General features: G+C 37.5%; 1 protein-coding gene across 1 annotated transcript in view; it reads right to left on the bottom strand.

Annotated features, from left to right (window-relative positions):
- Positions 1-8,738: 8,738 nt before the first annotated feature.
- Positions 8,739-25,256, bottom strand: part of MOSMO (modulator of smoothened) — a gene marked incomplete at both ends in the record, with an annotated part of 54,483 nt that continues 37,965 nt past the window's right edge. The window contains 2 exons of the mRNA XM_079718902.1: positions 8,739-8,923; positions 13,484-13,696. Of these exons, the coding sequence (XP_079575028.1) occupies positions 8,739-8,923; positions 13,484-13,696 (398 nt within the window). The remainder of the gene's footprint in view (positions 8,924-13,483; positions 13,697-25,256) is intronic.

Below are 25,256 nucleotides of genomic sequence, written 5' to 3'. Positions count from 1 at the left end.
TCTCCACTTCTCAGCTTCTTTTCTTCTGTGATGGCTTTATTCTTAGGTAACCTCTTTAGGAGTGGTTGGTAAACTTGGGACATCAGCACTAAGCTTTCCCCTCCATAGCTTTTAGCATCCTAAAGGAAGGAGAACAACTCTTTTCCAGGAGTTCCAGCAAAGTCCAAGGCTTGGTTTGGTAACAGGACATGATCATTCTTTTTGTTTGTTTGTTTGTTTTTTGTGCGGTACGCGGGCCTCTCACTGTTGTGGCCTCTCCCATTGTGGAGAACAGGCTCCAGACGCGCAGGCTCAGTGGCCATGGCTCACGGGCCCAGCCACTCCGCGGCATGTGGGATCCTCCCGGACCGGGGCATGAACCTGCGTCCCCTGCATTGGCAGGAGGACTCTCAACCACTGCGCCACCAGGGAAGCCCTATGCTCATTCTTGAACCAATCACTGTGACTCTGACTGGCCAGACCTGGTTTCTGCACCTAGTCCTGGAACCAGAGGGTGAAATCAGCCCCATGAAAAGAGCTGTTTTTGTTGTTTTATTTTGTTTAACCAAAGAAGGGGACACTAGGCAAACAAGACTGAGGAAAGCCAAAGGGGAGAGAACAGTCCCCAGATAAACAGAGGTCAAGAAATCAGATCTGAAAAATCAGAGGGAGGAGGGACCTGTCCCGTGTTTGGTAGCAACAGTGGTGAGAAGGCAAGACCTGAGAGGAAATGGGTCATCGGTACATACAGGAAGAAAGTCCAGAGGCATAGGGGCTCACAGCTCACCAAAGGTTACCAAGCCCCAAGCATGGGATTGGGTACTGTAGAACTACTGCACCATTCAGCCTGGAACAGTTGATGTTTCAGCAGCAATGGGTATAGGCAAATGACAAACGGCCAGAGGGGACTTTCTAAAGTTTCAGCCATGGATCTGTGCACAACCCTAGGGTATCCCCAATGGCCAATAGATTTCCTACCAACAAGGAAGAAGGGATCTAGTTGAGTTTTTAAAGTGCTACAGGGAGGATAGGAGATAGCTTCTTTGGGAAAATTTCCCTGGGTGCTCAGTTCTCAAAAGGGTTCCAATAAAACCAATGGATAACACGGTATAATTCACCAGTCAAGGAAGTAAGTGCTATAAAATACCACTGAGCAATGATTGCAGAAATCTTGACAACGAGCAGGGAATGATGGCAGATTAAACACAACTTAATAATAACTTACATAATTTTTTTCTTTCAACAAAATATGTAATATTCACAAGTAGAGGCTACTTTTTATGGTTGTTTGCATTCCACATCCAAAAGAAGCAAACCATAGATTTAGCTGCTCATGTCTGAGCCAAGGAATCATGCAACTGGGACAAGCTATTTTTATTTCGTTTAGACTAGCCAAACTGGCAATGTGGGACAGCAGAAGCAGTCCTAGATTTGAAGTCAGGGAACCTAGGTTTGAAACCCAGATTCCCTAATAGAACTTTGGGTAAATTGCTCACCCTTCTGATCCTTAGTGTTTTCTAGTCTATACAATACTATCTCCTACTTCACAGGAGGAGTATTAATTAAGATGACATATGGAAAAACACAACATGAATTTAATGTTAGTTTCTTTCTCTAAACTCTTATGAATGCCACTATTTTTTAACCACAGTTTTTCAAAAAATATGAATTGCCTTAATAGAGTAGTTGATATGCTTCAGTTAGAATGTCAGATTATTATGATATTTGGGAAGTTTCTGTCATCTAAGGGCTAAGTTCAGAGCAGCATTATTTGTAAAAGCAAAGACTTGGAAACAACTTAAATGTACAACAGAGGAAGAGAAATATATCTATATATCTACAGTATGTAATAGAGGTATCTATCTATACTGTACAGCCATTAAAAATGAGGAAGATCTATATTTACTGACACTGAAAGATATTCATCTTTCAAAACTGCATTTTGCCATAGAAAACAAAGCAATGTAAAAGAAAGGGTTTTTATTTTTTTTATTAAAGAAAATACTTGAATTGTCTTATACAACTAAATTAAGTATTTGAACATTAATACTTAACAAGTAATTAATTATTAAGTATGAAAAGAGCGCCAGAGTCAGGACATGGTATTTATTTTACTGACTTGCCCCAAGAGATAATAAATAGAGATTGATTTAATGGTGACCAAACACATTGAAAGTATCTACTAAAATGCGCCATAAGATGGCCAGTTGGGGAAAACCACATCTAAAATGAGATCAAATCCTTGAGTCCGTTCCTTTTAGCAGAAATAATTAAAACCATCTTGGCAGAACCAAGTCTCTGCAAAACATACCAAATGTATGGATGGCTTCAAGAGAACGGAGAACCCACAAGCTTGAAGAAGCCTCCAAAGAGTTCTCTTCAGGATCGACAGGGTACTTGCATCATCCTGGTCCTCTGTATAAGTATCAATATTAGAGCACTGTGAGTTTAGTAGTAAAGGGTCTTGAGTCCAGAGGAATCCTAAGGAGGTCAGCAAGACTGGCATATTATACAGTCAAATACTTACCAGTAAAATAACCACACTTACTTATAAAGGCTGATGATCTATGCAAGCTTCTGCTTTCAGGAAAAATTTCACTGAAACAATCCTGGAAGACAGGTGACTGGGCCTTTCACATCTCCAGGAAATATAGTTTCATAATTTTCCTTTATAACCTAGCCCCAAATTTAATCATGATAATTCATGTGCAAAGCACTGTGTCAGGTCTCTGGACTATGAGAAAGCCACATTCCTTGAGTTCAAGAGTTTATGATCTAGTTATAGAGAAGTGTTTAATAACATCAGCAGTAACACTTGAAGGCTTACTATGTACCAAGAACTTTCCACACTTTATCTCATTTAAACCAGCAATAACCCTATAAGGTAGGTACTATCAGGCCCGGTCTACAGGTGAGAAAACCAAGGTGCACAGAGGTTAAGTGATTTATTCAGTGATTTATTGTGGAACTGAGACTTCAATCCAGGCAGTCGATTCCCCTCTAGTAAGTTCTGTTACAGAAGTACAAGCAAAAGAGAAACAAAACACAAAAAATTAGATTATTTCAAATACAGGAGGGATTAAAGAAATTGCAAGGGGGAGGTCATACAGGCACAGCTAAGACAGAGAGCAAGGTGTAGTAAAAGAATGGAGAATAGGCTGGTTTATCAGTAAAAAGCAAAAAGGGAGAATGATGGGAAATAAGGCTGAGGAGACAGCTTGAAGCCAGCTCATTAAGGGTTTTCAGTATTATGCTAAAGAAGTTTGGATTTCATTCTGTAGACTGCTGGCGTGACAGGAACTCGAATAAAGAAGTGAAAAGTTTCTTTTGTGTTAAGATTATTTTGGCAGAAATGATCTGGATGAATTGAAGTAGATGGAGATTAGTTGAAGAAAGATTCGTTTAAGTGGCTATAGAATTTGAACAACTGTCCTAGGCCAAAAACTGTCCAAGGCCTATTTGTCAAAGACACTCTTTTCTACATTGAGTGTTCTGAGACCTAGTTATGTGACTCTGGGAAAGTCAATAAGCCTTTGAGTCCTTGATTTCTTCATCTGGGAAATGGAAACACCGAACATGCTTTTAGATTTCATCCAGCTCTGAAATTTTACAAGTCTCATGAAAATTTTCTTCTTGAAATTTAATCTTGGGTGGTCTTAGTCTTTGGAACTGGGGCTTCTTTGTAGAAACCTTAAATGTGCTTCAAAATATCATCCCAGCATTTTTTTTCCTGCTGGGAAAAGAACCAAAATTCTAAAAAAATAATATAGCATTATGCTTTCTATCTTTAATACAATTTATAAATAACTACTTTTATTTTGTTGCTGGGTAGCTGTGACCCAGAAGAGTTGACTTTGCATAAAAGGAACCCACAGTCCACTAGTCTTGGTGTTTTTCCTATAATCTTCTCATACAGTGGTTAGAAGGGAGTTGATGGAAGAGTGACCCAAAATATTTTTTTCACCCATATTATTGTTTTTAAAGACAGTCTGTTGCCTTTTCCTACAGTATTACCAAAGAGAAGAAAAGTGTTTCCTTCCCCACTCTTAGAAGTTCAGTATTTAGTTAACCATTACAATTTCCAGTGGACCTATTCATTAAGGTTTATAGAAAAGAACTCTTCAAATACCTTCAAATAGTAAGAGATTTGAATGGTAGAAAGGTAGGGTGACCAACTCATCCCTGTTTGCCTGGAACTTTCTCAGTTATAGCACTGAAAGTCTCATGTCCCAGAAAAGCCCTGTCTCAGGCAAACCAGGATGGTTGGTCACCCTAAGAAGATGACGTTAAGGTCCAGAAGCCAAGAACACCCAAATCCTACCTTGTCTTAAACTCCCAACTTCGCATGAGGCTCCTGCAGAGGCCATATAAAGGAGAAACAGCAGCAACGGGTAAATATAGTGTTTCATTTGATTACTAGTTATTATTAGGCTAGGTCACTCCTGATACTCCTCGAGAGAGTTACAGTAAAGCTGTGATGGAGCACACGGATAAGTCTAGAGACCAAAGGGTTCTACATTGCTCCTTCAACCCAAATTTTAAAATCTTACAAGCTAAGAGGATTTTGGCCTGAAATAAAGTAAAAACAGAAGAATGAAGCAAAGATGAAAGGGCTTAGGTTGATGTGCAAGGAAAAAAGGAAAGAAAAATGAGAGCCTTGGCTCAGTATCTCTCTCCTAGTCCATGGAAACATGATGTAGAAGAGAGTGCCACATGTGTGTGGTCTTTTATTGCTGAGTGCCTCTTCTTATTGGTAAACATAGCTTAATCCATGTTCTGGAACATTAATAGCATCTCCTCCCGAAGGGGGAGCTAGGAGTGAGAGTGGAAGAAGAGAGGGGAGACATTCCCCTGGCACAATGCTAACAACAAAACTAAACCAAGAGGCATGGAAGTGTCACTGTGTGAATATGTGAAACCTCTATAAGAAATTCATTTCTGAAATAAATTTTTAAATTCAAAGCTTATTTCAAAGTAATAGAAGCCTTTTTAGTTTCTTTAGTAGACAATTTATTTTGATAAACTTGCTCAATAACAAAAATACAAGTAAAGAAAATTATGTTCATTTTATACAGTTTGTATTAACAATTTGTTTTGAAACTATTAATCGAAAAATGTTATAACCAATTAGAAAACAATTCTTAATAAATTTGGGGTAATATACAGGCCTTGATGACAAACTTTAAAATCTCTTGAGGTGATATAACTAATAAGTCCTATGTAGGGAAACCAACCTACACAGGTCACTTTTTTCCTTCATATATTTTTATCCTTCAAAAATTCCTTCTGAAAGACAGCTTACTGTTTTGAATTGTGAATGTAAATTTAATATTTTAAAGAAGATCAAAGTGGGTTGATAAAACAGTTACTACAATCAGAGTAACTGTGGCTAGGAGTCTTTTAATAAAGACAAAATAAATGCAACATGTTCCTCCCATGAAGCCCACGATGCAAAATAATAGCTAAGAGTAGTATATTCAAAGTTAGTTTCCAATACTTTTTCAGGGTCTTTCCTCTAAATCAATAGGTTGTATGTCACCAGGACTGTTCATTGTTTTACTTAAGAGATTAAACAGTGAATTCACAGAACATCAAGTGGGGATATCAAAGATTTAGGCAAAAGGGTAAAAACCAATGAAGTGTTTTGGTCAGCTAGAACATTAAAAAGAAAAAAAAAAAGAGCCATCCTTCAAAAACAAAACAAATGAAATGGAAAATAGGCTTGTAAGAAGTAGAAGAGTCAGAAAAATTACATACACACATTAACAACATAGAACATGGATTACCTTTGGAAAGAATCATACTGAAATGTTTGCTTTTAATGAATTGAAGATTTTTCATGTTTACAGATGTTTAGGCATGTTCAATAGGAGCTTCCAAAACTTTCAAACTAATTAAGTCTTGTGCAAATAAAACCTATAAATATTTTTCAGCAGATTTTACAGTGATATTCTTAGGTATGAGAAGAATGCACACACTCTAAAAACAATGTAACAGACAAAAATTTGACAAATGATTGCACCATTAAACAGTGTTTTATATACAGTTTACAAGATATGATTTCCTGCTATAAATTAATACTGTACTATATAGTACTTATTATAGTGACCTTTTAAAAAGCAACTGCTGACAGTTGTCTATCTTTTTCACTTACAGGATTTATAGAATTTTATATGAATGAGTCCATTTCAATGTTTGGTCTGGAAGAGTACAAAGATTTGACTTCACATACTACTTGATGGGATGGTTTTAATCCTGGGTTAGAGTGCTGACTGGTTAGAGGGAGTTTTCCCCTATCAGCCCTTAGTGCACTGACCTCCAAGACAATGATGAAATTAAAGACAATTTAATGGTTTGTGTAATAGATACAAATAAAGCCTTAAATTCTGCAATCTTATATGCAATACCACTGTAAGTGAAAGACGTAAACAGTGGGGAAACTCTTAGCAGCTGAGAAACTTTCTCTCCCCATGCTCATGATCCAGTTAAAAATATTTTGAGAAACTATTTACAATAAAATTCATCTTTTGGAAGAGAAAAGCTCCTGGTCATATTATAAGTTAATTTGAACCATACTTTGCTAACCCTTTATTTCAGTGGTATAATGGTGACAACCAAAGCTTTCCTTCAAAGTGATCCATTTGACTGAGGTCCAATCAAATCGCAATGGGAACTGCCATCCCAAATGTCCATAGCACAGGTCCAGTGGTATTCTTAGAACTGACTAGACATCATAATACTTGGGGAAAATTAGTCTCCCTCAAGCATTTCCTAGAGGTTTCTTTGGACTCTGGGAAGGAAATGTGTGACATGCCCTCAGCACACTCAAGGAACTCACCCCAGTGGTGGTCTACCTCTTACCTGACTCCTGAGTGAGCTGGAACACTGGGGTTTTCTTCCACAATAAAATACTGCTGAATTAACAGTAAGATATATGAATGTCAAACAAGCCAGTGTGAAACACATCAGGCTCCTCCATTTCATACCTTGAATATCTGAGGAGGCAGCCCCAACTCTGAAGTAATCATTAAAAAAAAAAACAAAAAACAGTGCATTCATTTCAGTTTGTGTGAAACAAGGGACCCTAACTCTTCTGATAGGGACATTTTGGTTGCTGTTGCCATGAAAGACTCCATTGCCATGAAAAACCCTCCTGCCCCACATTTCAAACAGGAGATTATCTATTGTGTTCACCTGGAAAAACAACTAAGCATTGACATAAAGACATGGAGATGTGGAGAAGAGAAATACTATATTTTAAAACTATCTGTGGGCTCAAGGGTTAGCTGCAATGCTTCTTTCTGGAAGAAATGTAAAGCTGTGGGTTTAGTACAGCCCTTTAAAGTAAATGCAAAAATGTTAGCTTTTAGCAAACAAAGGCATATAGCATTTAAAGAAAATACTGTATTGCTCAGGTTTTTGGTAAAGAAGATTATTAATAATGCTTAGATGAAAAGAAACAAATTTAATTTTTATGGCAGAGTGAAGTTAGTGTTATAAATAGCCAAAATATTGTAAATTGATATTACTAGTGAATTTTGTATCTATGTAAAGTTGTGTGCTTAAACATATAAAATGCTTTATTAATGTAACAGAAGAAGCCAGTAGAAAAAGAGGACCTCTGTACAACAGACAACAGTTGCCAATAATTTAAATAGTGTCAGATTCCCCAAATTATAAGGTTTGACATGATCTTACCTTCTACTATCATAAACAAATAAATTAACCCTACAAAGAATTTTAGCTTAACTTAAAATTGCACCTAGAAAGGTATGGGATTATTTGTACCTATTACAAAAACCTGTTAAAATCAAGGGCTGCTACAAAGAATGAGGTAAACTGAAGACTCTCTCCACTATGCAGCCTTCAGATAAATGGCTTTTTTTCTATTGAGTTCTAGGTTTGCACACCACAGTGTTCTGCTAGCAAAGCATTCAGAGTTCTCTTCCAGGAACTGTTTGCATGTGTGTGTATATAAATTTACACACACACATACACACACACACATATATACACACTGTATACTGCATCAGCAAAATATATATATTATATATATATTTATATAAATATAAGGAAAATTTCCCCCACCCAACCCCCCGCCCCCCAACGACATGTTTCTTAGTGTTTGATTTTTTTTTTTTTTTTGTACACAGAGAATAGGGAATTTCAGAATTTTTACATACATTTTAGCAAACGAGTTTTGATCTATTGGCTTCTTGGTGCGGTAATGCAATGGCAATCCATTCTGGTGCCAAAGGCTCATACCATTACAAGGAAGCTGTGAACTCTAATTTCTTAGGAGGTGAGGCCAGCCCCACATGAACTTCTCTTGCATCCCTCTGGTCCGCCATGATTCATAAATACTTAGACTTATTTTTCCTCCCTCAAATGAATCATTAGACGTTAAAAATGGAACAACAGAGTCACAAAGGGCCACATGCTTTTCAGTATAAAGCATTCTCCTTCACTAGGTTGCTATCACAGTGCAGACCTGACTGCCTGAATATGCTCAGGAGATTTAGTCAATATTGTCTGTATTTGGTTATGGAAAAGGCTCTCCTTATTTTTTGTTTTTAAATCCAAAGTGCATAGTGAGAACAAATCAAAGCATTTTTTTTTTCTTTTCAGCATCAGTTTCATCTAAGCATCTTCCTATGCGAGGACTACTCAGATGCCTTGCCTTTGTCCTCCCCACCCTCCAAAAATAAAAAAATAAAATAAAATTAAAAATAATAAGAGTCAAGCAATTCAGACATTCATCAGCCTGGTAAACAAACTTTGCCGGCAAATAGAAGTCCTACTATTGTAAAGAAAATTGATAAGACAAAAAGTACATATGATGACCCAACTACTGTGTTGTTGGGTAATTTATATGGTTGACCTCCGACTTCATTGATGTAAAATCCTATTGGAAATATTAGGGCAGCCATACAGAAAAGGATCACTGTAAAACAAACCAGAACACAACATTAGTAACATGGTTTGGTGATTAAGAAAACAATGAAAATTTGGCACACAGGAAGTTTATAAGAAGGGTTGTGGATTGATGACATGGTCAAATCTGTTACAACATGGATCACTTATCAAAAGATTTGTGTATACTACAGATCCCCAAAGCCTAACAATTAAATACAGTAAAAGCTAGCTTAGCCTTTTACATAGTTTTGAATATCAGCATTAAAGAAGGCCTCCAAACCTACTAAGTACTCGTATATACAATTCTTGACCATTTAAAGTAGTGACTAAGGGCTCTGGCTAGTGTCAGACAGGGGCTAAGTTCTGGCTCTACTACTTACTAATGGTGTAATCTTAGGCTTCTGAAATTCTGAAAATGGGTAAGTATATAGTACAAGGATAAACAAAACAATGTCAAGTCCTTCGCACAGTGAGTGACAGGTTGATAGTAAGAGCTGAATAAATGCTGTATATTATTATCGTCCTAGCATTATTTTGCCAATTCTCTGCTCTCTCAGTTGGTATTAGCTATAAGGCATTGAGAAAAGGTGCATACAAATATAAATACTATTTATCTTACTCTGATTTAAAATCAGCTAGTGGAAAGAACCACAGACTTCTGTGATGAGGAGCAAATTGTCAGATTGGTTATCTCTCATCATGGACAACGTTCCCCCCAAAAAAAAATCTCCCAGGTTTCTGACTACAGAGTTTAAAGTGGGGGAGAGTGGGGAAATCTTTTGAGTTTTGTATGCAAACACAATGAAATATATTATTTGCTAAAATGCTTCTAGAAAGATATCAGAAAACCCAGTGTCTGGGCAGAAGTAATTCCACAGTTGGCTGTTTTAGGAAACCGCGTGCTCCCCTGTGCTAACAAAGAAACACTCTTCTTAGGGAACACAAATTACCTATAGATAGGCTGGCGTTTCCAAGAAAATATTTTATGCTTTTTGAAAGCATGTTGGTCAAATGTTCATAGTCTTTCAAATTTCTTTGAAGGCAGAAACATTTCTTCAGTGTAATGTCATTCTATAGTCATTCCCAGTATTAACTGAATGAGAAAACTTTTCTCAGTTAAACCCATCCCTAGCAATACTGACAGAGCCCTGGATAAATATACCAGCTGACACTTGTCCTAAATTATTTTTGTGTTACTCAATCTACAAAATTTAATAGGAGAGTCCTGAAAAAGCCAATTAGGAATATTTCCTGGAAGGAAGCTCCAGAAATGCTGTAAAAAGTAACATTTTCTTAAGTAATACACTAGCTTAAGAAACACACCGGCACTCTCCTTTGCTTTGCACCGTTTAGGTGGATTATTTTATATTAAGAAGACATAGAATCTGTTTCATTTTGGGCATATGACCACACCAAATAATGTTACATAAGCAGATTTAGATTCTTTTGGATACCTACTACAGAACAAATGAAAAATTCAGGTATTCAGTATTAGATCTTTTGGCCTTTCTGTTGTATAGTTAGCAATAAATAACTTTATTACTGCTGCCAGTGCCCCTTGATCTGTGGTATCTGTCACCAGTCTCTAATGGTTCTTATGCCTTAATATGGTTTGGTAAGTAAAATGAAACCACAATCTAAATAGCTATAGACAATCTAATAAAAACAATGGGAAAACATTATTGTCTTAAAAACAATTTGTTCTTTAATGTGGATTAATCTCTAACCTCAAGAAACACTAAAATAATTTAGAAGTCCTTAAAAGATATGCAGATATTACTGTTGTTCATTCTGTTAATTGATGTGCCAACTTAATTCCTATCCTTTCCTATTTTCTACTGTAAAATAAAAATCTATCTTTTATAATGGAGTAATCATTTAATGACTATATTTAAAGCAGGGTTTAATATTTTACAAGTGTTAAATATTTTCCAAATTGGTTAGGAAAAGCTTAATCAAATTTAAAGGAAGCAATGAACTCCTAATTCTATCCAATATTTGTTTTTAATTCAAGGAATCTAGTTCTCTATCCTGGGGAGATTTAATGTTGGTGGGTGAGGTTTTTTTGTTTTTGTTTTCCTGTTTTTTGTGGGGTTTTTTAGCTATTGACACCTGTGAAGTTACTTTACATCTTAAAATACTGTTAATGCTGAAAATACATATCAACTTTTGACAATTAAGTTCTGGGTCCTAAATAAGTCTGCAAAGACATAACTCCATATCCTGTATAGCGTAAATTTCTTAGTGGTGAAAGTCAATCAGGTGTACTGGTAGACAAGTAAATTAGGGTGGCAAAGGCAAGGACAAGAGTCAGACTTGAAGAAAAAGGCACAGCTTTGTCACCCTTGCCCCCATAGGTGAGCCCCCTCATGTGTGGCTCTCCTTTGAGCATTTCCACTGTGTAAATCCATCAGAAAATGTTAGCTTATATTCTTACCAAACTATAGCTTAACTGGAATAGAAGTGCATAAAATGGAGATGAAGTACATTTTCAAAGGCTGAATGGAAACACTAGGGGGAGCCCAATCCCTCTTGTGACTACCACCCCAGTAAACTAGCTCTGGGAAGGCAGCTCTATGCTTCCTTAGATGACATCAACACCAAGATATATTGTTGAACGAAAAAACCAAGATACAGAATAGTATAAATAGAATAAATATGTATTTATAGAACACTCACACATATACATATATGTTTCTATGCATAGAACACCACTGGTAGGAAACCCCAGAAACTGGTGAGAATGGTTGCTTCCAGGAAAGGAGTATCGGATGACTGGGTGACAGGGCCACAGATGAGATTTACTTTTCACTTGGTGACCCTTTCATAGGCTTTGAATTATGTATCATACACATATTATTTTAAAAAGTTAAATTATTTAAAATGGAAAAAAAGGAAAAACATTCTGCATTTCAAGGTAGCTATATATTAAATATGTACTTCAATATTTTCTCTTGAAGAGGAATGAAAAACAAGATAATCAAAGTTCTTTCCCTTTATTGGGTCATAAGAACCAATGGCTCATGTGAGTACCTTAATGCTTTTCTCTGACTCATATTACTTTGCTAAATAATATTTCAGATTTTTGGTATTCAGAGCACATGCACTCCCAAATTTCAACTAAATCCAGAAACTAAATCCTTCTTCTTTGATTTTATTTTACTCCTAAAGAGTGAATTCTAAAGAGTGGATAAGTAACTGTATCTGTGAGTAAAGATTCTCTTTAAATTCCTCACCAATACCCTTTAATTTAGTAGCACTGTCTCTATAACTGCCTCTAGACCCTACTATTTAGAAAAGAACTGTCTCAGGAGGTCTGTTTGACCTCAAAAAAGATCAACTTGTTTCACATTTCTTAACAAGGATGGAGAAGCCTTTTTATGTCAACTTCAACTTGATCTAAATTTTAAAATTAAGGGAGAAATAGATACAAAAATAAAACAACAGATCCAGAAACATATACATTCTCTAAAGAGAGTTTCACAGAGAGATAGGGAGAAACAGAGACTCATGAACTAATATCCCTATCCTATGATCTTTAAGAATAAACTGAGTTTTAACATTAATAGGGATACATGGGATTATGCCTTTGCCCTGTAATACAAGTTCTACACGACAATATCAGGTGAAAGTAAGCTGTGTTATAATATTCATTTTTTAAAAACTTAAGAAAACCTGAGATGATTATAAGACACTGAATTAGAAATTAAATACCATAGTATTTAGCATAGGGATAGTTATCCTGTTCTTTAGAGCAGGGTTTCTCAACAGGGCCCTATTGCCATTTGGGGCCAGATTAGTCTTTGTTGTGGAGGGCTGTTCTGTGCATTTGTACACTGTTTAGCAGCATCCCTGGACTCTACTCACTACATGCCAGGAGCATCCCCTTAGTTGTGACAATCAAAAATGTTTCCAGACTTTGACAAATGTTCCCTGGGGGACAAACCTGCTTTAGAAAGAAGAATTACAGAAATCTTCCCTTTGAGCATTTTTGTTGCTTTTAGCTTGGGAAAAGCCTGCGTTGTGTTCTGAAATTAAACCAGTTTTGCAAAGTACAAGAGAATGTGTAATATATAAATATTATCACATCCTTGGGCATAGCTTAAATGGCATCAGAAATGTTGAGAAACGATTATTAAATAACCAAATGTGTTGATTTTTCAGTGGTCACACCACAACTTACGGTAGAAACTCAAATCAATGATATTAAAAAGCAAATCACCACCTTAAACTAATTTGTATTTCTGTATATTTTCTTCTAGATTTATCTTTATTTGACAGAAGATACCAATACCTTTAAGAAGAGGAAGACTCAGGTTAGTGGTAGCTCTGAGTCACAGACCTGGAACACTATGTCACAATGTGAGCAAAAATAAAATTCATTAAAATAGCATGTTATACAAAGCAATTAAGGTTTGGATGTCCTGGTCTTATGGTGAGAATTCTGAAGAGCTGATGGGACCGCGTAGAGTCTATCTGATGGCCGTATGCAAGTGGTGCCCTTTGATGATTTGAGAGTCCTTATTACTGAGTCTTGATTCCAGGGTGAGTGCCTTCTAGACAAATTTAGTTAGCACAGGTTACTTACTTCCAGTGAATGCTATCCATCGAGCATATTTTGTGGCTTCTCTTCGCCAGTGGGAAGCCACCAGCAAACCACATGTGACAGTCAATGAAATGATTCCCATGATGATAAAAAACAGTGTGGTGACCCACTCTGGGGGAAGCCGAGGTGGGATGCATGTCCGGTCTCGTCCATGGATTGTTTGACACTGTCGCACAAGGCCCACAGTGAGTGCTCCTGGAGAGATGCAAAACGTGGGAGTATTTTAGTGGGTTTGGCACACCCAGGGAATTGTCCCTACCAACACCCCTTTAGTCCTTTTCTCTCTGAGTGGGTCATTCAAGCACTGAATTCCACTGAGTCCTATTCTTCAGCATCCTGCTGTAGTCCGCTATGTAGTAATACTTTGTTTAAGGTACAAAGTGAACTTAAAAAAAAAAAAAAAAAACCTCACAAGTCATAGAAGGCAATTCATTCAGTCATTTATTAAATACTTTTCTGGGTACTTGTGTCTGGCACTGTTCTAGGCTCCAGGAAAATAGCAGTGAGCAAGAGAGATGAGGTTCCTGCTCTTGCTGAGATTACCATACTAGCAAAAAGAATTGGAACTTTTCTATTCCCAGATCCAAGACTCAAATGTATATGATTTTATTTTGGCTGAGGAGAAACACACGTTTTAAAAATTTGAAAGCAAACTTGAAATATGTCTAAGTGTAATACATAAATAAAATTAAATAATGGATTAAATACTAGAACTAATATTATTTTATTAAACTTAAAAGGTCTAAGAAAATTACAATATAAGTACTTTTCCACTAAATTCAAGAAAATGCTGGAAAAACTAGTAGGTTCACCTCATTTGGTAAGTCAACAATTTTTGTACAATGTACAAGTGCTCACAGTGCCAAATCATTACTAGTATGCTTCAGCAGAAAAGCATAAAGGCATCGATGCTAATCTTTAAAGTGCCCCCACTTCCATTTAAATAAATGAAAGTGGTTTTTGTAAAACATCAAGGCTATTTTTAAACAAACATGTTCTCATGTAAAACCCAAGGAACCTCTCTACCAAATTTGGGGTGAATTAATTACAGAAACCTAGATAAGGAAGATGAAAGAATTATTATTTTATCCTTTTCCCCAGTAAGAAGAACGATTAAAATGTTACTTTTGAGTAAAAGTTGCTTGCTTCCCCCTTTAAGGGCAACTGCAAATGGGAAAACAGCTGCCAAAAATACAAGAAAAGAAATTTCTGGAGCCACTGAAAACAACAGATTTCTGCATCTTTTATTGGTCTTATTTTCTCATTATGAACAACAACAACTATAACAAAAAGACATTAACCTCAAAATCATAGCACCTGCCATGAACAAATGCCTTTTTTGAGGACAGTCAGTAAAATTCCCAGAGGCATTTTGGGAAGCTGCCCTTGGTGGGAGAAGACAGACCAGGGCCGGACCTGTACATACAGATGTATATGTGGGTAGGTGGGGCTGTTGGAGGGAGGGGTTTTTCCTGCAACATGCCTTTGCCATTCGTACATTTGTAGAAATAAGCAATGTGTTCAAAGAAAATGAAGAGAAAAATCAGCTCTCAGAACTGAGTTGTGGTCTTTTTTCCTCTAATGCTAACTCTGACTATAACTTTTCAAAAGAGTGGAAGACGATAACACAAACAAGTTGTACCTTTTTCTCTCAAATCATCTAATAATTAGGCCCTTCTTGTGATCTCCGCATAGGTGCAAACAGCATTATAATTACAGGATCATCGCCAGCAAGATGGAGGCAGATGAGGGGCGGGAGAGGGATAGAAAGTGAGCAAACTGTCACAGTAATTAATGCCACACTATCCCTCCTCCTAGCTGCTGTTTGGAGTGGAGTGATTCCACAGGCCAGAGAAGTAAATCAGTTCAAAGTTTTTGACAGTCACTAACATTTTTAGTATCATGGTAATTGCTTGAAACCAGAAAAGGGGCGACAATAGGGGTGAGTAGGTACCAGGGAGTTGCATAATTGTTCTTAAAATGAAACATTAAAAAGTTTCCTTGAAAAGAAAACTTGAGGGAGAGGGCGTGTCTTATTATGATAAGGCATTTTATGGTAATTTTGGAAATAAAGAAGGCATTCACAGCAGTGCTCAAGCTCTTCTAACAGGAAACCACTCCTGATCACTCAGCAAAAATCTTCTAACAAATTACCCTCTGTAGTCACTATCTCATTTATAAAAGCCATCAGTCTGTGAGAATAGAAAACAGGCAATGAAAGACCCTCTGGCAAAATTCAATATTATGGATTCTGATTATAGTAACAATTCTCTTCACAAATTTAAAATACAATGGAGCTTTCATTGGTAACTCTATAAATAGCTAGTGGACTGAGATTTTTTTTTAATAAATTTATTTATTTATTTTTGTTTGCGTTGGGTCTTCTTTGCTGCACGCAGGCTTTCTCTAGTTGCGGAGAGCCGGGGCTACTCTTTGTTGCAGTGCACGGGCTTCTCATCGCAGTGGCTTCTCTTGTTGCAGAGCACGGGGCTCTAGGCGCGTGGGCTCAGTAGTTGTGGCTTGCGGGCTCTAGAGCACAGGCTCAGTAGTTGTGGCGCACGGGCTTAGTTGCTCCGCGGCATGTGGGATCTTCCAGGACCAGGGCTCGAACCCGTGTCCCCTGCACTGGCAGGCGGATTCTTAACTACTGCGCCACCAGGGAAGTCCTGAGATTTACATTTGAGAATTATTTTTTGCTGGCAAATATTTGAAGTTGTAGGTTCAATAAACCGTAACTAAAACATTTCTCCTTCAAAATATTTTGAGTATCCTTATGTTGCCTGGTTTACTTTCCATTTATGGACATGGCAAGGAGGGCTCAAATTTAACTTCCTGTGCCTATAGGTTGTTAAGCTTTCTGAGTAGGATTGCTTTTTCCTCCTCTCCTGGCTGGCACACCACACCAAGTGAATACAAAGAGAACAAGTAAGAAAATGAAAATTATACCTATACTTTCTACAAATCAATGGAAATAACCTGACAGATGTTCCGCCATAAAAGAAGAGTTATGCGTCTGTATTTACGAAAGTCCTTATCACCACAAATCAAGACCAAATATTCAACAGCTACATTCTGGAAGAAAAGAAAGCTAATGCTAACTAACAAGAAGGTGTACTGTATATAAGAAAATCAATTCATAAATATTTTATTGAGTGTCTCTTATGTGCTCACATTTTTGTAGTGGTCTGAGATTACAAAACTAATACTGTCACACTTTCAGTGAAAATAGAGTTTTCTTAAATTATGCAAAGGCTCGTGCAAACAGTGGTTGGTCAACATTGTCACTAAAATTCATTTTCTTAAGATTCTACGGCAATATAATTTATATCAGAGTTATATTTTCCATAAGCTGTCTGGGTGTAGGGATCTGCAAGGGTAACTGTGCTGCTACCATTGAATCTTGTAAATTCAGGTAACTGTTAGTACCCAAACTTTCACCAGGTCTTTAAATTTCATCTTTTACCTCAAAGAATTATCTCCCGCCTGTAGATTCAAATCCATCACTCACATTGACTAGCCAAGATCTTTTACATCCTCCAAATTCTCTGAACACATTTAGACTGTATCACATAATCGTGCACTTGATTTTAAGGTAACTTCTTTTAACCCCAAACAGAAAATGAGCTTTTCAGGAGGGAACTGAAACTTCTGCTTCATTGGAAACCCTTAGAATGGCCTGCAGCAGTGGGTACAAAGCAGGAATTAATAAACATTTGGTGAACTTAAATAAATTAAAAACAAGCTAAATTTAAAAATCATGCTGCATTAACTAGGTTCTCCTATACAACTGTCTCAGTTTGATTTGTTGAAGCACACTAAATTAAGCATAAATTCAGCCATTCACTAATTTTTGTTTTATCCAACAGGTCTTTTGCCTCCTGAAGGGGCCTGTAATTCCATTTTCCAAATAGCCAATCCATCTTTACCCTGCAGCTGTTTCCTAGGTAACCAGTCTAGCCAAATAAAAACTTGCACACAATAGGAAAAAGGAAAACCAACTAGGAACTATAGCATCCCACATGCCTCTTAGTATCTCACCTGTGGTATCAAAACACAGAAAAGGAAGTCATAATGAATCTTACCCTGTTAAGTGGGGAATCTTAACTAAAGAGGCTTTTGACACCCATCATCTATAGATCCAGACACTGCTGAAATGATTTAACACAGTCTGAGCATGTCTGTTGCCACAATGAGGATGATTACAAGGCATGTCATCACTACATGTAAAAGCTGTGTCACAGAAAATCTGAAACACAGTAACTGTAAAGTAGAAAGGCACACATTCCCACCAATCTGTCGGAGCAAATCATATGCAGTAACTGCTTGCTAAACCGACCACGGAGCGGGTTTTCCAAGATAGGGCTGAATTTGAACAAAATCGTGACGTTAACATTTGCTATTGCCCTCTCCCATCTCTCCCTTGAGTTTTCTTCCTACTCACGTTCTCTTCCTCTCAGGGGGCTCTCTTCGTTAGCTGTAGGTATTGTGAACTGGCCCACCCAATCCCTACAACTGATGTGGACCTCTTACTCTATTTTCTCCCTGGGGATATAAAAATCTAATCTTGGCAAGCTATCCTACTGGTAACACAAACCAAACACGTTACCACAAAAGTCTTAATGACTGATAAAGGCTTAACATATTGCCCTTTCCAAGAGCATCTGTAGTTAAGTAAGGGATGATATTCCAACTTAAATGAAATTACAGAGTTTCATGTTTCAGTGACAGGTTGGCTGAGGAAATTTAGGAGAACCTGGAGGCAGGTGAGAAGGGGCCTGGTAGGGGGCCCCAATGTAGGCAGTGACACATACCTTCCCTTCCGGTGTAAGTCATACCCTGGCAGCTCATACTTTAAATGAGTAGAAGCACAAGCACAGAAAATAATAGTCTACAGGTAACTTAAAAACTTCACATATTTAATTATTTTCCTCCGGAAGCACTGCTAGTGATGATTATTTTTTATCAGCTGTGATTTCTGGGTTCTACCTTAAGATGCGGGTGCTTATAAATAGTGAACTGGCCGAAAAGAGTGAACACGTAAAACAAGGAAACTTAATGAACCATACATAGGCAATGTCTGAAAACCCAAGTAACATAATAGGTTTATTAGGCCAGTCACTAATGTCCACTATAGTAACAGTGTCCGTTCCTGTTACTTTCACCTGTTCTTATATCTCCCTGGCACTTCCTGGCACTGGCCCCTATTTTCTCCCCATCCATCACTTTCCTATTGTCTTCACTTCTTTCCTTATCCAGCCTAGAGTCCTTGATCCATCATATTACCACCTAACTTCTATCCTTTCACTGCACCCACCAGGCAAAAACCATAACCCTGATTCAATATAGGTTTTGCCCCTCCTGCACTTACCTCCAGTATGCTGAATGCTGATGAAGAAAATCATATCTCAGAGCAGAGGCGTGCCACTATCAATTCCTAAGTTTCTATCTCATGACCATCACCACTACCCAGAAACTAATTAGATTTCCCTAATTCAGCGTTTCCCCATTCTCTACTGTGGCCATTCCAAGTCTGCTGCACTCTCCCTCAATATGAGAGCCATTCACCACCCCTATCACTTAAGTAGGTGCCTGTGTCTGTTACTTTTCAGAAAAGATAGAGGCCATCAGACAGCAACCCCTCAACTGTCCACCATCAAAACTTATGAATTTATCTGCACACACTTGTTCTTTCATCCTATTGATCTTTCTCCCTTTGTTTTGGATCCCATTCCCTCTCACTTTCTTTGGGAGCTTGCCCAACTTATTATTATCTTTCTCTTCTGGATTGCAAAATTGTTTGAATAAGCTTAAGTCTTCCCTATTTTTTTCCAACTGTTTATTTTTTATTTTATTTTTTGGCCGCACCACGCGGCGTGTGGGATCCTAGCTCCCTGACCAGGGATAGAACCTGCGCCCCCTGCATTAGATGTGCGGAGTCTTAACCACTGGATTGCCAGGGAAGTCCCCTAAGTCTTCCTTATCATAAAACAAAACTATCCCATCACGTCAAGCCATCCTCTGGTATCGACACGTTTGTGTTTCTGTCTGCTCCGCCTAGTATCCTTTGTCCCCTACCCTGTCAAAGAGTCCCTGTCCCCACTTCCCAGAGTCTTGTTCACTCTTTAATCTACTGCAGCTTGGCTTTTACCCCAACCACCCCACTGACACAGCTCTTGCCAGGCTCACTCATTCCATACTGCTGACTCTAATGGGCATTTCTAAGTCCTTTCCTTAATATTTTAGCAGCATCTGATACAGCTTCTTCAAACACATTTCCTTTGGTTTTGGTGACTCCATGTTCTATTTATTTTCCTCATGCCTCTTTAGTTTTTCTTTCTCTGTCTTTTTTCACAGATACCTTCTTCTCTGCCATGCGTTAAAATTTGGCATTCTTTAGGGGTCTTTGTTGGATCTGGTTTTTCTTCTACACACTCTCTCTCCTCTAAGTCCAAATGTCCTACAAAGGTCTGGATGATATTGCTTTTTTTTCTTTTTTTACATTTCATGCTCAAATTCTTAAATTAACTCTTAAATCATCTCTAACACACACACACACCCCAGGCCTTCGTATATGCTGTTCCCTCTGCCTAAACTACTCTTCCAAACTTCTTCTCCTGGTTTCTACCTATGATTCAAAACTCCAGTCACAGCTTAGAAGTCACTTCTGGGAAGTCTTCCTCGACAAGCTTATGTTCCCATTCTGGGTTGACTGCTCCTCTATGCTTCCATGGCCCCGATCAAAGCATCATAACTGTCTCTCTATTGAACTAGAGGGGGTTGTGGGAAATCCCAAATTTGTAGCCAGTAGGTCAGAAGTGCCCTGCCCTCCTGAACTTGTGGCAGTGTCTGAATTAGAGGCAATCTTGTGGAGGACAGAGCCCTTAATTTGTGGGATCTGTGCTAACTCTAGGTGGCTAGTGTCAGAATTGAAGTGTATAACAGTGTACTCAGTTGGAGTTAGAATACATACATTTATACAAAAACTTGTACATGAATGTTCATAGCATTATTCATAATAGCAAGAAAAGGGGAAACAACCCAAATGGCCATCAACCGATAAACAAAATCCATACAACAGAATATTATTCAGAAAAAAATTTTAAAGTATTGATACAAGCTGCAATATGGATGAACACTATGTTAAGTGAAAAAAGCCAGACACAAAAGGCTACATATTGTATTATTCCATTTATATGAAATATACAGAATAGGTAAATCCACAGAGGCAGAGACATTAGTGGATGCCAGGGGATGCGGGAGGAGGAATTAGGAAGTTTGGGGTTTCTTCTTCCTGGGGTGATGCAAATACTCTGCAATTAGATATTGGCGATGGCCACATACCACTGTGAATATACTAAAAATCACTGAATGGTACAGTTTAAAATGGTGGATTTTATCTCAAATGAAACCCAACAGCTTAGATTTACCAACTTAATTTCAACAGTGTATCAAAATTTTTGCCCCAATATCCCTCTATTCCCTCCCTTTCTTTTGTAAAATTACATCTTTATATATTATAAGCCCATCAACACAATTTTATAATTACTGCTTTATTTTACAGAGAAAAGAATTACTAGCAAAAAGATATTTATACTGACTTTTTTTTTAAACATCTTTATTGGAGTATAATTGATTTACAATGGTTAGTTTCTGCTGTATAACAAAGTGAATCAGCTATACGTATACATATATCCCCATATCTTCTCCCTCTTGCGTCTTCCTCCCACCCTCCCTATCCTACCCCTCTAGGTAGACACAAATCACCAAGCTGATCTCCCTGTGCTATGTGGCTGCTTCCCACTAGCCATCTATTTTACTTTTGGTAGTGTATATATGTCTATGCCACTCTCTCACTTCATCCCAGCTTACCCTTCCCCCTCCCCGTGTCCTTAAGTCCATTCTCTATGTCTGCGTCTTTACTCCTGTCCTGCCCCTAGGTTCTTCAGAACATCTTTTTTTTTTTTAGATTCCACATATATGTGTTAGCATACAGTATTTGTTTTTCTCTTTCTGACTCACTTCACTCTGTATGACAGTCTCTAGGTCCAGCTACCTCACTACAAATAACTCAATTTCCTTTCTTTTTATGGCTGAGTAATATTCCATTGTATATATGTGCCACATCTTCTTTATCCATTCATCTGTCTATGGACACTTAGGTTGCTTCCATGTCCTGGCTATTGTAAATGGAGCTTCAATGAACACTGTGGTACATGACTCTTTTTGAATTATGGTTTTCTCAGGGTATATGCCCAGTAGTGGGACTGCTGGGTCATATGGTAGTTCTATTTTTAGTTTTTTTTTTTTTTTTTTGCAGTATGCGGGCCTCTCACTGCTGCAGCCTCTCCCTTTGAGGAGCACAGGCTCCGGACATGCAGGCCCAGCGGCCATGGATCACAGGCCCAGTCGCTCCGCAGCATGTGTGATCTTCCTGGCCCGGGGCACGAACCCGCATCCCCTGCATCGGCAGGTGGACTCTCAACCACTGCGCCACCAGGGAAGCCCCCTCATTGTAGTTTTGATTTGCATTTCTCTAATGATTAGTGATGTTGAGCATCCTTTCATGTGTTTGCTGACAATCTGTATATCGTCTTTGGAGAAACGTCTATTTAGGTCTTCTGCCCATTTTTGGATTGGGTTGTTTTTTTGATACTGAGCTGCATGAGCTGCTTGTATATTTTGGAGATTAATCCTCTGTCACTTGCTTCATTTGCAAATACTTTCTCGCATTCTGAGGGTTGTCTTTTTGTCTTGTTTACGGTTTCCTTTGCTGTGCAAAAGCTTTGAAGTTTCATGAGGCCCCATTTGTTTATTTTTGTTTTTATTTCCATTTCTCTAGGAGGTGGGTCAAAAAGGATCTTGCTGTGATTTATGTCATAGAGTGTTCTGCCTACATTTTCCTCTAAGAGTTTTACAGTGTCTGGCCTTACATTTAGGTCTTTAACCCATTTTGAGTTTATTTTTGTGTATGGTGTTAGGGAGTGTTCTAATTTCATTCTTTTACATGTAGCTGTCCAGTTTTCCCAGCACCACTTATTGAAGAGGCTGTCTTTTCTCCATTGTATATTCTTGCCTCCTTTATCAAAGATAAGGTGACCATATGTGTGTGGGTTTATCTCTGGGCTTTCTATTCTGTTCCATTGATCTATCTTTCTGTTTTTTTGTGCCAGTACCATACTGTCTTGATTACTTGCTTTGTAGTGTAGTCTGAAGTCAGGGTGCCTGATTCCTCCAGCTCTGTTTTTCTTTCTCAAGATTGCTTTGGTTATTTGGGGTCTTCTGTGTTTCCATACAAATTGTGAAATTTTTTGTTCTAGTTCTGTGAAAAATGTCATTGGTAGTTTGATAGGGATTGCATTGAATCTATAGATTGCTTTGGGTCATAGAGTCATTTTCACAATGTTGATTCTTCCAATCCAAGAACATGGTGTATCTTTCCATCTGTTTGTACCATCTTTAATTTCTTTCATCAATGTCGTATAGTTTTCTGCATACAGGTCTTTTGTCTTCTTAGGTAGGCTTATTCCTAGGTATTTTATTCTTTTTGTTGCCATGGTAAATGGGAGTGTTTCCTTAATTTCTCTTTCAGATTTTTCATCATTAGTGTATAGGAATGCAAGAGATTTCTGTGCATTTTGTATCCTGGTACTTTACCAAATTCATTGATTAGCTCTAGTAGTTTTCTGGTAGCATCTTTAGGATTCTCTATGCATAGTATCATGTCATCTGCGAACAGTGACAGTTTTACGTATTGTTTTCTGATTTGGATTCCTTTTATTTCTTTTTCTTCTCTGATTGCTGTGGCTAAAACTTCCAAAACTATGTTGAATAATAGTGGTGAGAGTGGGCAACCTTGTCTTGTTCCTGATCTTAGTGGAAATGATTTCAGTTTTTCACCATAGAGAACGATATTGGCTGTGGGTTTGTCATATATGGCCTTTATTATCTTGAGGTAAGTTCCCTCTATGCCTACTTTCTGGAGGGTTTTTATCATAAATGGGTGTTGAATTTTGTTGAAAGTTTTCTCTGCATATATTGAGATTATCATATGGTTTTTCTCCTTCAGTTTGTTAATGTGGTTTATCACACTGATTGATTTGTGTATATTGAAGAATCCTTGCATTCCTGGGATAAACCCCACTTGATCATGGTGTGTGATCCTTTTAATGCGCTGTTGGATTCTGTTTGCTAGTATTTTGTTGAGGATTTTTGCATCTATGTTCATCAGTGATATTGGCCTGTAGTTTTCTTTTTTTGTGGCATCTTTGTCTGGTTTTGGTATCAGGGTGATGGTGGCCTCATAGAATGAGTTTGGGAGTGTTCCTCCCTCTGCTATATTTTGGAAGAGTTTGAGAAGGATTGGTGTTAGCTTTTCTCTAAATGTTTGATAGAATTTGCCTGTGAAGCCATCTGGTCCTGGGCTTCTGTTTGTTGGAAGATTTTTAATCACAGTTTCAATTTCAGTGCTTGGGATTGGTCTGTTTATATTTTCTATTTCTTCCTGGTTCAGTCTCAGAAGGTTGTGCTTTTCTAAGAATTTGTCCATTTTTTCCAGGTTGTCCATTTTATTGGCATATAGTTGCTTGTAGTAATCTCTCATGATCCTGTGTATTTCTGCAGTGTCAGTTGTTACTTCTTTTTCATTTATAATTCTATTGATTTGAGTCTTCTCCCTTTTTTTCTTGATAAGTCTGGCTAATGGTTTGTCAATTTTGTTTATCTTCTCAAAGAACCAGCTTTTAGTTTTATTGATCTTTGTTATTGTTTCCTTCATTTCTTTTTCATTTATTTCTGATCTGATCTTTATGATTTCTTTCCTTCTGCTAACTTTGGGGGTTTTTTGTTCTTCTTTCTCTAATTGCTTTAGGTGTAAGGTTAGGTTGTTTATTTGAGATGTTTCTTGTTTCTTGAGGTAGGACTGTATTGCTAAAAACTTCCCTCTTAGAACTGCTTTTGCTGCATCCCATAGGTTTTGGGTCGTCATGTTTTCATTGTCATTTGTTTCTAGGTATTTTTTGATTTCCTCTTTCAATTCTTCAGTGATCTCATGGTTATTTAGTAGTGTATTGTTTAGCCTCCATGTGTTTGTTTTTTACAGATTTTTTTTTCCTGTAATTGATATCGTCTCATAGCATTGTGGTTGGAAAAGATACTTAATACAATTTCAATTTTCTTAAATTTACCAAGGCTTGATCTTTGACCCAAGATATGATCTATCCTGGAGAATGTTCCATTAGCACTTGAGAAGAAAGTGTAATCTGTTTTTGGATGGAATGTCCTATAAATATCAACTAAGTCCATCTTGTTTAACGTATCATTTAGTTTGTGTTTCCTTATTTATTTTCATTTTGGATGATCTACATACTGACTTTTATATCCACCTTTGTAGTTACCTTTATTGTGCTCTATTTCTTTGTGTGGATTCAAAACACTGCCTAGTGCCCTTTTCTTTCAGTTTGAAGACTCCTTTCAGTATTTCTTATAGGACAGGTCTGTTAGTGATGGATTTTTCTCAGTTTTTGTTTATCTTAGAATATCTTGATTTCTCCTTTGTTTCTAAGGGATAGTTTTGCAGAATTTTTAGTTGACAGTCTGTTTCTTGCAGCATTTTGAATATGTCATCCCACTGCTCTCTGGTCTCTTGGTTTCTGATGAGAAGTGAATTGTTAATGGTATTGTGGACACCTTGTACATGAGGATTCACTTTTTTCCTGCTGTTTTCAAGATTCTCTTTATGCCTTTGGCTTTTGACTGT

The sequence above is a fragment of the Hyperoodon ampullatus genome (assembly GCF_949752795.1).
Source record: "Hyperoodon ampullatus genome assembly, chromosome: 14".
NCBI classification, from domain to species: Eukaryota; Metazoa; Chordata; class Mammalia; order Artiodactyla; family Ziphiidae; genus Hyperoodon; species Hyperoodon ampullatus.
This window is presented reverse-complemented; position numbering and strand designations above follow the sequence as displayed.